Source organism: Frieseomelitta varia, unplaced genomic scaffold (genome assembly GCF_011392965.1).
Source record: "Frieseomelitta varia isolate USP_RPSP 00005682 unplaced genomic scaffold, Fvar_1.2 scaffold_539, whole genome shotgun sequence".
Classification (NCBI taxonomy): Eukaryota; Metazoa; Arthropoda; class Insecta; order Hymenoptera; family Apidae; genus Frieseomelitta; species Frieseomelitta varia.
Genome location: NW_025110300.1, coordinates 279,093 through 298,258, shown reverse-complemented (window position 1 = coordinate 298,258; position 19,166 = coordinate 279,093). Strand labels below are relative to the sequence as shown.

Here is a 19,166-nt window from a genome sequence, read left to right as displayed (position 1 = left end):
TATATATATATATATATTAGTATATATATTATTAATACTATTATAATATTACTAATATATATTACACTATATTAATAATATTATACTAATATATTATATATATATATATATATATATATATATATATATACACTAATAATATAATATTATATTATTTATATTATTATATTATTAATTATTATATATAATATAATATTATTAGTATATATATTATTAATATATATATATTACACTATATTAATAATATTATAACAATATAAATAATATAATACTATATAATATTATTAACACATACTATATAATACTATATAATACTATATAATATTATTAACACGTACTACACTATTACTATTATTTAAATTACTAATTATTAATTATCAACTCGGGGATTCGAGCCTAAACGTTCCAATACTCGAATTATCGACATTAAATGGTTGCATAGAATATTAAATATGAAATATATAACATATAATAGTGTGTTAAATATTTGATGGATATGTGAATAGAATATTGACAGTTTTTCTATTGGTTAAATAAAATATTTACTGAAACAATTATACGTGATGTGAAATATATTACGTGTGATTATGTGTTATGCGGCAATGAAATATATTAAGTAACATTATGTGTGACATTCAATAGAATATTGAAATTGTTCAGAATTTTGTGAGTAAAAATTAAACGACATTTGTCAGACGTTGATCTAAACAACTTGAAATTAATCGACCGACTGGCGAGAAAAGCGAAATGTCAAAGCTGCGAGGAACATCATGAATTTTATAATACTATCTCTGTATATATTACCTGTAAATTATACAATTGTGAAATTGGAATTTAATGTGATTCGGTCACTTTCTTGAGTTCTTTCACGATTTCGAATTTCACCATTCTTGTGCAAGAAGCAATATGCAAATTATCAAATAAATTTAAAGTTCGTAGAACGAGTAATTTTAATGCATTAAAAAGATTAATTAATTTAACAACCAATATCACCGCGGTAACAATCAGTTCCCAAAGATGCGATGTTCGAATATTAATGAAGAATAACTATATTTACATATTTACACACTCGTAAGTAATTAGACACTTTTAGATTCAACAATGCAGTATAAAAAAATATGATTTCTTCTTTCATACTGTTAGAATGTGAATTAAGTTACCTTCATTCAAGATATTGAAACGTCAACGAAGAATTCAATGCCATTATTTACGTTTCATACCTGAAACAGAAAACCAAAAGTCGCGTTACTCTTTCTATTCCATGAAACGAATGATGGAGAAAAAAAAAAAAAAATTGGCCTTAAGGGGATATTCTGGTAATCTGACTTGAAAAAAATCGACTTCTTTGGGATTTTTTTTCTAAGGAAACCATGGTACATTTTGGCATGCAGTTTTTGCACGCAGATTTATTCATACTTGAAGAGTATTTACAATTTTTTTTTTTAACGAAATTAATGAAAGTTGTGGAAATTATGTAGCCTCAGATAAAGCATGTTTTTAAAAAAATAACTGACGTGATTCCGGTCCACCTGGTTATTTGAAACTAAAAAAACCAGAATGCATTTTAATTAGTATAAATATGGCTATCGCGTGAACCATGGAAACAGCGAAATTTCGAAAATTAAAAAAAATGGTAGCATCTTATGAAGTTAAAATATCGATTTTCCTTGTGCTTTTTGTCTTTTAGATGGCAAAAAGAAAAAAAAAAAGAATAGGAAAAAAACATCAGATTTCGAAATCCGTGGTTCATACGATGAACGTACATCCGGTGAAGATCTCTTTCAAATTTCAAGTGAATTGGTCAACTAAAACGTGAGATATCCCGTCAATTAGTTTAAAAAATATGAATTTGAGAAAAACACATTTGAAATTATTGTTACCCATTGCACAAAAATATTCAGACTTACAATCAAAATATTATAAAATAATAATGACATAAAAATAAATAATAATATAAATAATAATGACATAAAAATGAATAATAATATAAATAATAATGATATAAAAATAAATAATAATATAAATAATAATGACATAAAAATAAATAATAATATAAATAAAATAATATAAAAATAAATAATAATATAAATAATAATGATATAAAAATAAATAATAATATAAATAATAATGACATAAAAATAAATAATAATATAAATAAAATAATATAAAAATAAATAACAATATAAATAATAATGATATAAAAATAAATAATAATATAAATAATAATGATATAAAAATAAATAATAATATAAACAACAATGACATAAAAATAAATAATAATATAAATAATAATGATATAAAAATAAATAATAATATTAAAAAACGAAATATTTATTGAAAAAAACACATTTAAAGTTTCTGTTCATACTTACGTTGCAAGTAGTACACCGTTTCCTTTAAACATCTTATAACATTGCTAATTTTACGAATTCAAACGAATCCTTTTACATAGACATCTTTCGAAAGCATATGTACTTTGAAAAAATGTAAAAAGAGAATTGATTTTTTTAAACCAGATTATCAAAATACCACCTTATCGAAGAGTGGATAAAAAAAATCACTTGACTACCAAAATAAACCCGTAATTTTTTAATTAACTTGCGAACGCTCTGGCTCGCTCAACGTTCGAAAGAAATAATTTTCGAAACATAACGAGAAAATCACGTTCGAACTTAAATTTAATTTAATAATTAATAAAAATTAGTTTTCACTTATATTTTGATGTTTCATTGAGAAAGAAATGATAGACGGAAAGAAACTTTTGGCCCACCCTATAGAAGCTCTTCGAGCTCCAAAACGAAACCGAATCGCACGAGTCTGTCTTACGAAATTAAATTGTTGAAAACAGTTTGGACAATTAGCACGAGCAACTGTACGTTCGTCGATATAATTTACCAACGACAATTTTAGCACGATTCATCGACCGTTTCAGAAATCGAAACGATCTCGCGAACAATCATTCGTAGATACAATTAAATTAAATCACAGTTTAAGGTATGTTTCGTAACGGGAGATAAAAGAAAAAAAAAGCGACCATGTGTTAAACAAACAAATCTGGAACGCAGAAAATCGTATAACGACTTGAATAGGTACTGTTCAACGAAAGTAGTACACGCCGGAATGAGTTTCCGGGGCATTCGCTACGAGCTGCTTTCAATCGCGCCACGTTGCTATAATAAGTACGAGAGAGAGAGAGAGACACCATCGAAGAAACACCTTGTTCTTTTCTTTCATTGAAATTGGACCGCCGATTTTTGTACATTTTCAATTTTTGCTGAATTTTTATTTAAAAGAATAAAAATATTACTTAAACGCCAAAGAAAGCAGTACAATTATTCATACTTTGTACATATTTTAAAATTTTCTTCTTGGAAACGTGTAAAATCATTTTCTGCTAGTTTATTTAGATTAGAATACAATTTAAATTACTAAGTTGAATTAAATTAAATTAAAAATACAGCATAATAAAATTTTATATTATATATTATACTATATATAAATATATAAATAAAATATATACTATATTATATATTTTATAATAAGATTATTACGTCATAAATATTATTACAAACGTTAATTATTTAAGTTACTATAAATGCAGATGACATAATTATTATTTAAATTACTATAAATGCCAACCATATAATATTATTTAAATTACTATAAATCCAAACGATATATTATTTAAATCACCATAAATGCAAACGATATAATTATTATTTAAATTACTATAAATGCAAACTATATAATATTATTTAAATCACCATAAATGCAAACGATACAATTATTATTTAAATTACTATAAATGCAAACGATATAATATTATTTAAATTACTATAAATGCAAACGATATAATATCATTTAAGTTACTATGCAATGATATAATATTATTTAAATTCCTATAAATGCCAATAGAAGTATTTATTATTCGACTATAATAAACAAAATGATGAAATTTGAGTTAAATGAAAATTATATATACATACAATAACGAAAAAATTTTTAACTTTGAACTGTTATAACTTAGTGAAAAAGAATCCGTTAATTTTGACAGCCCTGAGATCTAAAGACATTTTTATTCGTCAAAAAATAAATATATTTTAATATTTTAGTATTTTCTACTTGTTTCTAATGATTTTCATTTATTTCAATAAAGAATTTAATACTTTTCGTTTATTTTTGTATATTTTAATATACTTCTAGTATACTTTAATATACTTTGTGCATTATATTTAATACATAAAATGTAGTAATAATTTAATATATCAATATTAACACTAAGTGTACAAGTCTGCTGCAATTGCTGTAATTTTCTATTAACTTTGTAGATGTGACAATTTTTTAAAGAGCGAGGAAAATTTTAGAGAATTCACGTGGGATAAATTTTTTTAAAACTTTCTACAAATTTAGAGAGAGCGTATTAAAAAAGGATATCTTACTAAAGAAAGAACTCGAGCATATAATTTCTACAATTCTACTAACTTTGTAGACACGACAATTTTCAAAGAGCAAGAAATTGAACTCTCATTAGAAATTTAGGGAGCACATGCAAAATATTTTCCAAAAATGTAGAAATCTCTTTTTAACAACTTTCCACAAATTTAGAGAGCACACAGAGGAAAAAGGATGAAAGATAGTAAAAGATGTTAAAGAATATATATTATAATATTATAATAATATAGTTATACAATAATATATATAATAATATAATTATACAATAATATATACAATAATATAATAATATATATAATAATATAATTATACAATAATATATATAATAATATAATAATAATATTAATATAGTTTATTAAAAGTAGTTTATTACAACAGTAATATTAATATAGTTTATTAAAAAAGAGTTCTCGAAACAACGATACAGCGAACGAAACGAAACGACGTAATTACGCATTGATTAATACATATGGGCAAGAAATTTTAGGTTTCACACTACTATAATCGACGAGAAATCGTAGTTTCACCGTTCTAATTAATAAAGTCTGATGAAATCGAAAAGATTGCGACACGTTAAAAATATATATATACGAAAGTTGAGAACGTGAACGTAAACCCTAAGTTCGTCACGCTTCATTTCGTGCTGTACTACGAATATTTTTTAATAACGTGAATTTATAGTCTCTTAATTTGATGAAAAGTAAGAGGCAGAGAGATGAGATCGAGATAAGAAACGATTTCAATGCTCGTTATATAACAGAGACACGGTCGATGTTCTCGCGATAAAAAACCAAAGTCTGTCGTTACGACATGGTCTTTTTTTTGAAAGGAAGCACTTGGACGAACGTTGCTTCTATCGATTGTTTTGCAAACAAAAAATTCCTTCCGGGTGGAAAAAATTTGGTTCGAAAGTTTTGGATGAAACGACGAAGAAACGCGTATGTAGAATTTCTAATTTTACAATAACGCAGTTCAATATTTCACGATAATATAATGAATAATGTAACGTGATAATATGTTTATATAATAGTTATGTAACGTAACGTTTATATAATAATGACGACAAAGGTAATTAATGATACAATTTTATAACGTTATAACGATGTAAATTTGTGACTTTGTAATACTGTAAAATATAAATATGCAAAAGTACAAAATGCAAAATACGGTATAGAATAAGGTAAAATACTTTGTAATAATATGAAATATTTATAATCTTACAAGAATATAATATAACATTTTATAATATTTTATAATTTATTATAAAATATTTATATTATAAGAATATAATATAATATATACTATATTATATATATAGTATATAATATAAATATATATAATATATATAATATAATATATGATATATATAATCTTATAACAATATAATCTATAATTTATAATGTAACATATAATTCTTTAATATGAATATATTTATATGTATAATATACATTTAATGTATTATATATATATATATATATATATATAATATAATATATGATATATATATGATATATAATATATAATCTTATAACAATATAATCTATAATTTATAATTAAGATATATTATAACTTATAATTTATATTTAATGTAACATATAATTCTTTAATATGAATATATTTATAAATAATAACATTATGTGTATTTTTTATAAATAATATCATTATATGTATTTAGGATTGCGCTATTTAAGAAGATGACTGAGACAGACTATATTAAATATGTATATATTAATTATATTAGACAGAGTATATTATATATGTTATAATTAATGATAATAGGAAATAATATTAATATACGTATGTTCAAATATTAAAGCTTCGTATCATCACGTGTTTTCAATCATGCATATTTTCCTCTATATCTAGAGAACAGATATCTTAGATTGAATTAAGTTCAACAATTTCATCTTCAATCATATTAAAATTGGAAAATTATGGAATTTTACGAATGTAACATGTACTCAAAATACAAATTCAAATTACATATTACATTTAATAGAATTTATATTCATTTAATAATTATTAATTTATTTGGAATGTTATTTCCAAGAATATATTTCTAAAGAATTTATTTGGAATACTATTTTTAAGAGTATATATGTATATATCAATTACAGTTATTAAAATTAATTATAGCTATTGTTCACGTAAGAATTGTATCAACAGAAATATTAATTTAAATATTGGACTTGGAAAAAGAAAAATGACAATTCACAAGAAGTCGAGAATTTTCTGATACATTCATTTCTCAAAGTTCCAAAATAAATTTCCAAAAAAAAAAAAAAGTCGTGCAGCAAATCCTGAGGGATCGTCGCAAAAGACTTGAAAGTCTGTTACGAAAAAAATCTTTCCAACGTTTTCACACCCCAGTTCATGCCAATTCACAACATTCCCGAGAAGAAAAGTGCCTTCACTTTTTCCATCAGCTGCGTGATGTGAAAACATTTCAGAATAAACCGAACGACGCATCCTGAAAGCAGAGAAAGCCCCTCGAGCTTCCTCAAACGAGCTCAGTTCATCGTTCCACGATTCTTTTTTCATTTTCTTTTTTTTTCTTTTTTAAATACAATAATATAATTTAAATACAATAATATAAAAACATGTATATGTTATAATTATACTATAGTGTACTATACTATAGTATAACATACTGTAGTGCACTACAGTATATTATACTACACTAAAGTATAATACAGTAATATAATTACATGTATATGTTATAATTATACTATAGTGTACTATAGTGTATTATACTATAGTGCACTACAGTATGTTATACTATACTAAAGTATAATACAATAAGTCACAACAGTTCAAATATTTGAATTATCGAACGTCGACGGCAGTTACTGTTTGATGGAGGAAGAAATTGATTTCAGTGTTGGTGGAGCAGCGACGACGATCTAACGACAATCAGGAAAAAAGTGGAATAACGCGGATGTGGCGAACGAGGCCACCTCCGGGAGTAGGAGTTGGAAGAGCGTCTCTTTCACCGCGATTTTCGACCCGAAGGCCAAGGTTAACTGGGAAAACGGAGCGAGGCGAGGGGGCAGGATTCACGGACGCGCGAAGCCGAATTCGTTGCAACGAGTTGTCCGGGTCCTGAATAACACCCAGACCGTAGAAGACGAGAGAAAGTATACGTGCCTCGACGCGCGATCCCCCTTGTCACGAAAGCAAAGAGAAAAGAGCCGCGACGTGACGCGCTTACCGAGACTTTTCATTCAATCATCGTGGACAATGCTCTTTCGTTCGTTGGAATTCGATTCTCTTTATGGGGTGGAAAGAAAGGTGAAGGGGGGACACGCTGGTGTATGATTTCATGAATTTCGTAGGATATAGTATGTTGCGGATCGAGTACAATATACGTGTATACATGAAATGTTGTAATATAATATTTCATGCAGTGTGCTGTGATAATTAAAATATAATATAACAATATTATATTATTATACGTACATGTATATGTTATAATTAGACTATAGTGTACTATAGTGTATTATACTGTAATGCACTACAGTATATTATACTATACTAGAGTATAATATAATAATATAATTACATGTATATGTTATAATTATACTATAGTGTATTATAGTGTATTATACTATAGTGCACTACAGTATATTATACTATACTAAAGTATAATACACTACAGTATATTATACTATACTAAAGTATAATACACTACAGTATATTATACTATACTAAAGTATAATAATAATATAATATAATATAATTACATGTCTATGTTATAATTATACTATAGTGTATTATAGTGTATTATACTATAGTGCACTACAGTATATTATACTATACTAAAGTATAATACAATAATATAATTGTATAATATAATAGAGTACTGTACCATACAGTATAATACTATAATATAATACAATGATACGTTAATTATATTATAATATAATTATATTAATTATATATATAATTGTAATGATACATTAATTAAATTATAATATAATAATATAATATTATATAATTGCATAATTATATATTATATATTATAATATAATATAATTATATATTATAATATAATACAATACTATAGTGTACTTTAATTATAAAATATATAATTACATAATATGTATAACATTATAATAATTACAAAATAATGTTACAATATTATACGTATATAACTGTATAATATAATATTGTCATATCTTACAATATTATACGTATATAACTGTATACTATATTGTATTGTCATATCTTATAATTATACAATTACGTAATATGTATAATAAAATATAACAATGTATTATAACAATTTCAATACCACAATGTATACATATATGTATACAATGTGTTATTATATATTGTGTGTATTATACATGTAACAGTCAAATATAAAATATACATCATATACATAACATACATACACATTATATACAATGTACATAATTATATAATATTACAATACATATGTATACACATATTTTACATTTTACATAAGTCGTAATTACAATAAATACAATACATACAGTATAATTAAACGCAATAAATATAAAAAAAACTTTATACAATAAAACTCTCTTAATATATTAATCTTAATAACTGTATCATACGTTGTATTATTATATTACATGCAATAAAATTAAATTAAATACAAACAAACATAAAACATACTTTATACAATAAAGACTCTGTTAACACTTTCTTGGGGGGACATTTGAAATGATAGGCTGCGCATGAAAGATATGCATCATCTATTACAAACCATTTACAGAAATTTTATAAATAACCGTGCAATTTTTATTATTTTAACGAATTTTTATTATTGTAACTAATCTCACACTTTCGTTTCTTTTTTTTACAAGTAACATCTTAAAAGATACGAATATTCTTGTCAATTATCATTCAAATTATAATGATTTATACGGTCAACAGACATTTTCATTTAACTATTCATATCATATATATATATATATATTTTGCGGCAAGTGTATTTGTATATTAAATGTCATACATAATCTAACTTTGAAGAACACTGTAGAATATTTTTCCTAATATAAAATATATTTACTATACAATAAATATACTAATTTCTTGTTCTAAATAATAATACAAAACATTTGATGACATTACTAACTATTATTCACAAAAAAACGAATACATAATACTAAATAGTAATATTATTGAATAAAAGAATTATATATATATGATATAGTCATGATAATTGTGCCTTACTATATTTTAATATGATATTATATATATATATATATATATGTTAATCCAAACCAAAGTCAAGTACACTTGCCGCAAAAGTGACATATCGTGTCGCATATCATTATGAAACATAATATTAAAAATAAAAGTGTCCTAAGTGACAATTGAGCGGGAGTTGTTGCAGGCCGGACAACGAACGGTACCGCGGTCAGGACGTGATTTTCGAGGCTGGCATTGAGAGGAGGAACCTCTCTCGGCTGGTTTTCACTCTCGGCACTCGGTGTTCACCGAGAGCTACTCTTTGCTCGCAGCGTTTCCTCGCTGCCATTTGCCGGCGCGCGTTCGTCGTGCACGCGAATCGCCGAGCGTATTCTTCGAATCGCGTTTCGCAAGCTCGCTGGAAAAAGCTCGCGGTGCACCATGAGAGAGTGCTGTGAATAGAACGGAGAGAGAAGAAGTGGCTGCCTGCGTCTTCCAAAAAAGAAATAGATTATCGTACGTATCCGTTTGAAGATCGATGGCTCGCGATCGTTTAACTGAGAAATTGTTGTTTGCAGTGAGTAACTGTTGTTTCTAATCACTCTGTGGTGAAAATGTGGGGCTTAAATTTGATAGCAAAGTGAAGATAGTGTTCGTCAACTGCGTTTCTAATGTTAACGTTCGTATTTTTTTTTAATTATTTTAAAGAAACGTTAAAATATTAATAATACCCTGTTGATAATAACAATATTATTCAACATAATTTATTAAACATAAATTATTATTTAACATCATTTGTTAAACATAAATTATGACTTAACGTAATTTATTAAACGTAAATTATGATTTAACGTAATTTATTAAATATAAATTATTATTTAACATAACTCATTAAGCATAAATTGTTATTTACATAAAATAATTTATTAAACATAATTTAGTAAACATAATTTAATAATATTGTTGATTAACATTGTTATTTAAAAGTGAGGAAATATTGTTATTCCTTTTATTCAATAATATTACTATTTAGTATCACATATTCATTTTTTTGTGAATAATAGTAATCAAGTGTTTTGCGTTATTATTTAGAACAAGAAATTAGTATATTTATTGTATTGTAAATATATTTTATATTATGAGAAATATTCTAGATTATGTATGACATTTAATAATTGACAAATAAATTAATCAAAAATAATAAATTAATAAGGAAACACAGTGAATAATAAATAAATTTAGTATAATAATGATCTTAGCCATCAAAGATAGCAATTGCATATTATCATATTTTAATAATAATTGATAATTCTGTCAATTAAAATAATCACATAGTGCAAATGTTATACAATAAATCGTTTGTTATTTTAAACTAATAATAATTCGCGTTCTGTTATTTTAATCAAATTAACAAAACAAGTATCGTTAATTATTAATTCATAAGAAAAATAGCTTGCTAACGAAGAGAGAAAACTTCGTGAAATTTATTTGTGCGAAACTAATCCGACTATAGTAATCACATCTACTAATTAAATGAACTCTTTGTGAATATCAACGCAGAATTGCTTCCTGAATTCTTTAGTGAATTCAATAAAATAAGATTTAATAAATCAGCTTATTACTCGAATAAATATTTATATTGACTTTCTAATGACATTTCAGTTTAATCCTAATATTAAAGGAATAAGTGTAATAACAAAAACTATAAAAACTATAAATACCTAGTGATAAATAATTTCGCGGATTAAAATTTAAAATATTTAGTTGCGAATATTTCATAATATCATTATTACACTATAGATTTTATAATGTAATATATAATAATTTTATTGTATTATATATTACATATTTAAATATTTTTAATTTTTATTTATTATATATTTATTTATTTTCAATTTTTATTTATTATATATTTATTTAATGTCAATTTTTATTTATTATATATTTATTTATTTTCAATTTTTATTTATTATACATATATTTATTTATTTTTAATTTTTACTTACTATACATTTATTTATTTTTAATTTTTATTTATTTTCTATTTATTTATTTTTAATTTTTACTTATACATTTATTTATTTTTAACTTTTACTTATTATACATTTATTTATTTTTAATTTTTATTTATTATATATTTTATTCATTTTTTTATAATGTTATCGATGCGATATTAAATAGCGAAAAAAAAATATTTATAATATATAATAATGCACCATTTGAATGTTGACACTGGTCCAGTGAAGATTCTACTTAATAAAACCAACAAATAATAAGAATTTAACTCAAATGCCAAGCAGTTACGATCGGCAATTTCAGTGAATTTTAAGGCAAGCTTAAATTTTAGGTAATCAGGCGTTTGTGAAAGTTTCGTGTGGCACGCTAGTCTCGTCGAATGGCAGCCAGTTGCACGTGGTTCTCACGCGGTGGAATTAAGTGGAAATGGCAATAGGGCTGACCACGTTGTTCAGTACTACTTCGATCCTCGGATTCAGCCTGATTCCCCTGTTAGCCATTGGCTTGACCGTGTTCCGGTACAACCAAGCGGATCCAGAATCTCATCCGAACGATGCACGCCAGGTTTGCCTCGTGCTTCAATTTATAATAATAGCCAATTTCATTCGAGCTTAATGTGCAGTGGAAATTTAATTTGTACAAGACGCTATTTCACTGATAATTTTTTTTTTTCTTTTCTCTTCGAAATTGTCAACATCTGAACACATTTTTGTAAACGATATAGAAAGTTCGAAACTAAATATCGGCTCTCGGATTTTAATTTTGGATTTTTCATTTTAAATGTTCCGAGTGGAATTGACGTTGTTAACGATCTTCTAAAATTCTCGATTTCAATTTTAAATATCCAATTGGAATAACGTTCACGTTTTTTTTTTTAATTTTAAATGTTCAATTTCAGTTCTTTTGAATTTTTAACTTTCAAGATATCTAACTTTCAAGATAATAACGTTAATCTTTTACAACTGTAGATTCTGATTTGAAAAATCCAAACAGAGTGGTAATAAGCTTTCATTCTTTAATTTTGAATGTGCAACATCAAATATTCAGCTTTAGATTTTAATTTGAAATATTAGCGTAATTAATAACAATATATAATTATATAATAATATATAATATATTATATAATTATTTAATAATAATGATATATAATATACATTATATAATTATTTAATAATAATAATATACATATATAATTATTTAATAATAATAATATATATTATATAATTATTTAATAATTATAATTTGATAATGGTTATTGAATAATGATTATTTCAAATTATATAATGATTATTTTAAAACGCGAAATTGTACAAAATGCGTGTGATATGACAAAACACATCCAAATTATATTCCTTCCTATAATCGTTCCATCGAAGATCCTCGTTTTTAATCAATTTGCACAAGAATTTGCGCGCTCTAATTATAACGGAATAAAATTTTTGTCAAAAATATTAATTTCCTTAGCCAATTTTATTTCGTGTCCTCGTCTCTTTTCCCCTATACAAACTTCATATTAAATCTAAAACTGCTTCCTTCAAATCAACTGTATCGATTAATCAAAAAATTCACAACCGTCATTACCGACCGTCGGAATAACAGTTCCCAGCCACAGACTTTCTCCAATCTTCCATTTCAACACAGCACGCGTCAACATAGTTTCAAATTACAAATATCATGTTTCCACAAATCAACGTTCCTTCTTGTTTGTTCCAGCTACTACGAGTGTACGATTTCATAGTGATCGGCGGAGGCAGCGCGGGCGCAGTGGTAGCATCGCGATTATCGGAAGTGTCCAATTGGACCGTGTTGCTAGTAGAAGCGGGCGGCAATGAGAACGAAATCTCAGACGTTCCTGTGCTGGCTGGTTACACCCAGCTTTCGGACATGGACTGGAAATATCAAACGTCGCCACCGACAGTGTCAGCTTACTGTCTCGCCATGATTGGCGATAGGTGTAACTGGCCGCGTGGGAAGGTTCTTGGTGGCAGCAGCGTGTTGAACGCCATGGTTTATGTCCGGGGTAATCGGTAATTCAGCGTCGATTCATCGAAAATAAAATTTCATAAATCTGTCTTTCGTACTTTTTCTTTTTCTTTCTTTTTTTTTTTTTTTTCTAAGTCTTTTTCAGAAGTCAAAAGTTTCACAAGATTAATGTTATGTCTTTCAAAATTTTCAATTAGAATTGAAAATCTAAATATTAAAATCTAGATATCTTTCAAAACTTTCAATTGAAATATGAAGATTATAGAAGAGTAAATTATAATTATTATATTATATTACAAAATTAATATTATTCAATTATAATTGAAATCAATGATAAAATATTATTGTTATATACAATTATATAATTATGTATAGTAATATATAATTATATAATACAATACAATATAATAATATATAATAATTATTGTTTTAATACTATGATCTGTAATATAATGAATTATTATATGTGGAATTATTACGTACATATTATAATATTATTATAATGAAAAAAAAAAGAAAAAACGATTGATGGATACAGAAACACAGATTCCTATTTAATTATATACTAATACTGATGATAATAAATGATTCGTCCTGAGAAATCTTTTCCTAAAACAGTAAAATAAGCGGATTATTTAAGTGACTTTATTTAATTAAGAAATACCCCATATATTAACGATATTAAACTCTATATATATAGTTTATTATCGTTATTATATATATAGAGAGAGTTTATTATCGTTAAAAAAAAAAAATATATATATATATATATATATAGAGAGAGAGAGAGAGAGAGAGTTTATTATCGTTAATATACAGGGTATTTCTTAATTAAATAAAATTACTTATTTTACTATTTTATGAAAAGATATATATATATATATAAAATAGAGAATTCCAAGTATAATCACAATAACATCACAATATATTGGAAAATATTGTGAAATAAATAATGCAGAAAGAGAATAATAAGTAATAAATAAAATTCTATCTAATTTTCATAGAATGGTGAATAGCAATTAATCTACTGACGCAATAAAAAAAATATGATTCCATTTAAAAAAAAAAAAAAAAAAAAAAAAAAAAAACGTTAATGACCTTTGTATGTCCTCTACACGTCCTCTACACCTACAAGAAAACTAGCATCATCAAAAAATGTGCCCCTCTCGAAACCATTCAACTTCATCTGAATCATTTTCCGCTACACGTGATAATAATGACGTAAATCTAGATGGCAATATGTGGTGGAGCCACCCGGTACATCAGTATTAACAATGTAGTAAATAACTGAATATCCACAATTTCAGCCGCGATTACGACAACTGGGCGAGGCTGGGCAACGTCGGCTGGAGCTACAACGAGGTCCTCCCCTACTTCCTGAAATCCGAGGACAACCGGAACCCCTATCTGGCGAGGACGCCGTACCACTCGACCGGCGGTTACCTGACCGTTCAGGAATCACCATGGAGGAGCCCGTTGTCGATAGCGTTCCTGCAGGCGGGCCAGGAACTCGGCTACGAGAACCGTGACATAAACGGTGCGAATCAGACCGGTTTCATGCTCACCCAGTCGACGATCCGCCGTGGCAGCCGTTGCTCCACCGCCAAGGCGTTCCTCAGGCCGGTGAAGGCCAGAGGCAACCTGCACATAGCGATGAACACGCAAGCGCTGAGGATACTGTTCAACGGAGACAAAAGAGCCACCGGTGTCGAGGTGCTGCGCGACGGCCGCCAGCAAGCGATAAGAGTCAGACGAGAGGTCGTTCTGTCAGCCGGCACGATCAACTCCGCGCAGCTTTTAATGTTATCCGGGATCGGACCGGGGGAGCACCTGGCAGACCTCGGTATACCGACGCTGTCTGATCTGAGAGTCGGCGACAACTTGCAGGACCACGTGGGCCTCGGTGGGTTGACGTTCGTGGTGAACGAGCCCGTCAGCCTGAAGAAGGATCGTTTCGAGACGTTCTCCGTGATGATGGAGTACGTGCTGAGGGAGAAAGGGCCGATGACGAATCCCGGCGTCGAGGGGCTGGCGTTCGTCAACACGAGATACGCCGATCCGTCTGACGATTACCCGGACATGCAGTTCCACTTTGCACCGAGCTCGATCAACTCCGACGGCGGCGACCAGATCAAGAAGATCCTCGGCCTGAGGGACAGTGTCTACAACACCGTGTACAAGCCGCTGAACCACGCCGAGACCTGGTCCATTCTACCCCTGTTGCTCAGGCCCCGGAGCTCCGGGTGGGTGCGTTTGAAGAGCAAGAACCCGCTGGTGCAGCCGGATATCAATCCCAACTACTTCACGCACAGGGAGGACATGGACGTTCTGATCGATGGGGTGAGGATCGCGTTAAGGCTGTCCAACACCACGGCGTTCCAAAGGTTCGGCTCCAGGCCGCACACCATTCGCATGCCTGGCTGCCAGAGGTACTTGTTCGACACGTACGACTACTGGGAGTGCGCCATCAGGCATTTCACGTTCACGATCTACCATCCGACCGGCACGTGCAAGATGGGGCCAAGAAGCGATCCCACGGCTGTGGTTGATCCTAGATTGAGGGTTTACGGGGTGAAAGGGTTGAGAGTGGCGGACGCATCGATCATGCCGGTGATCATCAGCGGGAATCCCAATGCACCGACCATCATGATCGGCGAGAAGGCGAGCGACATGATCAAGGAGGATTGGATGTACAAGAGGAAACGATTCGTGGGGAGGTGATAGGTGATAGTCGTAGTGATGGGTTAGAACGGACTTCGCGCGAGGTAAAGTGTCTGTTCGTCCCAATTGTTGTCGAAATCTTGTGCACGATTGATCCAACTTAAGGACCGAGCGATTGTTGATTTTCATTGAAATTTTATAGATACGTCGACTTCCCACTAAATTTTGAGGAAATTGATAAGTAATTGGGAAAAATTGTAGATAAAACGGTTACGTTAGTTTCCTTGGTGGATTAGTCTCGGCCGAAAGCTTTAAATTTATTTAAAAATTCGTACAAAAGAGTAATTTTTGTTAGTGGTTAGCAATTCCACATATTTAGTAGAAATGTGAAATCAGGCAGCTGATAATTGTTAAAAAACGAATCATCTGCTACTTTTGTTATGGCATATCGACGAGATTCAATAACGAAGTAACAAAGTGTAAAGGAAAATTTTCAAAATGGAGGATGAATTCTTAACTCTTCATGGAAATAGATTTAACGTTAAATTTATTTCAATTTTAACACTAAATTAAATTTACAAAGACGTGCATCTAAGGATAAACATTTTCAACATTCGAACGTACTTTACGAGAAGACTTTCTGGTTTCATTATCAGCGAGATGCGAAAACTGAAAAGCCACTTAACACCGAGGCGTTACGATTACACTCAGACAAACCAAATGGACTTAACGTTATAATAACGATTGCATAACTTTCTCAAAATTGTTTGTCGTGGTGAATTTCTATTTAATTTACGGAGAATGCAATCGAAAGCATTTAGTACAATTTTTCCATGAAAGGACGTAGTGCGAAATTTTTTCCGAAGCTTAATTTTCCAGAAAAGTTGAATTTATAAATTTCTCTACTGTATCTGTTTTATAATATTTATAACATTCTAATTGTTCTACCTTTATTACAATAATACAATGGTAATGAATTTATCTTTGTAGAACTGTGAATTGTAAATTTAAAAAGTACAAATTCTTAATTTGCGATTTTATAAAGATGAATTTATTACTGTTGAAGTATAATAAAATATTAGACAATAAAAAATATCATTGTAATATACACAAGATGTAGCAAACAAATTTACAAATTCAACCTAATTCACTTATCGTTTTCTTACACTTTTATGAAAAACCGTTTCGTATCTGTTTAGACATAATTTTCGATACCACACTGTAATTAATATAAACGATATGTAAAGAGATTTTTTTCTACTGTGAAAGAATTAATTTAAACGTGCCATTTCCTATACAATACAATACAGTTGTAATTAATCTTCTATAAAATGCCAAAAACCATTGATAATATTACTATAGTATATATATTATACATACACATATATATATATATATATATATATATATATTTATGTATATTATATATATTATATATGTTATATACTTTTTATAGTAATTATAGTACTATATTAATATAAATTATTACACAATACAATAGAGTTGTAATTAATCTTCTATGAAATGCCAAAACCATCGATAAATTAATATAACACTATAGTAATATATTAATATATTACCATAGTATGTATATTATATATTTATATATATTATACATACACATATATATATATTTATGTATGTTATATATATTATATATGTTATATACTTTTTATAGTAATTATAGTACTATATTAATATAAATTATTATACTATACAATAGAGTTGTAATTAATCTTCTATGAAATGCCAAAACCATCGATAAATTAATATAGCACTATAGTAATATATTAATATATTACTATAGTATGCATATTATATATTTATATATATTATACATACATATATATATATTTATGTATATTATATATATTATATATGTTATATACTTTTTATAGTAATTATAGTACTATATTAATATAAATTATTATACAATACAATAGAGTTGTAATTAATATTCTATGAAATGACAAAACCATCGATAAATTAATATAGTACTATAATACTATATTATATATATTATATATTTATATATATTATACATATAATATATTTACGTATATTATGTATATTATATATGTTTTATATTTTTATAGTAATTACAGTACTATATTAATATATATTATTATATTAATTATTAATTTATTATTATATTATTATTACACGATTTTTTTTAAACTTTATTTATAACGAAAATAATTTTCCCCCGAGGAGAGTTGCCAGAGATTAAATAATATAAATACCAAACCACGTTAAAATTAAACTCGCGTGGTGTAAAAATACATGCTAGACCTGTACACAAGAAGGATTTGTATGTGTGTATATAAATATCCTCTATTTATACATCACTTTATTTATAATGTCGCTCATGTAAAGAATGTAAATAAAGCTCCATGGTTTAAACAATCTCCTTAATGGCTACCGTTCTTTCAACGTTGATGCGCGTTGAATTTCACGTCAACGAGCAGAGTCTATGATCGTTGTTCGAACTTTGACTGAAAAATGGAAAGATCATCCGATTTGTGCGCGAGTGAAGTCGATTCTATCAACGATTTGATGATCACTTATCGTTTCTTGTTGTTAAAATTTGTTTGATGACAAATTGAAATGACAGACAAATTCCTCAAGACAATATATGCAAAATGATGGAACAAAATATGCAAATTATAATCATGCAAATTATAATAAATGAAATTAACGAAATTACGAATAGACGAACGTCAAATCTTGCCACAAACCAATTACTTTGTTAAATCGACAGTGTAACAAGAAGAAACATAGCTGCGTCATACAAGTTTCTCATATTTATCTGCAACGAACAGCTGATAACTTCATGGAATTTTTGCATCGTGAATCGATAAGCCTCGATGTTCAATAATTACATACTGAAT

The 19,166-nt window shown here is 27.7% G+C and overlaps 1 protein-coding gene across 4 annotated transcripts; it reads left to right on the top strand.

Moving 5' to 3' along the window:
* Positions 1-9,814: 9,814 nt before the first annotated feature.
* On the top strand, positions 9,815-17,660 carry LOC122533557 (glucose dehydrogenase [FAD, quinone]-like). Of its 4 annotated transcripts, none has more exons than XM_043663389.1 (4): positions 9,815-10,069; positions 11,963-12,195; positions 13,345-13,658; positions 14,922-17,660. In XM_043663389.1, the coding sequence occupies exons 2-4, from the start codon at positions 12,058-12,060 to the stop codon at positions 16,333-16,335; spliced, it is 1,866 nt and encodes a 621-aa protein (XP_043519324.1). In that variant the 5' UTR covers positions 9,815-10,069; positions 11,963-12,057; the 3' UTR covers positions 16,336-17,660. The 4 variants fall into 4 exon arrangements, with proteins under 4 accessions (XP_043519324.1, XP_043519321.1, XP_043519322.1 ...); XM_043663386.1 differs by having other exon boundaries at positions 9,815-10,131; XM_043663387.1 differs by having other exon boundaries at positions 9,815-10,192.
* Positions 17,661-19,166: the final 1,506 nt, after the last annotated feature.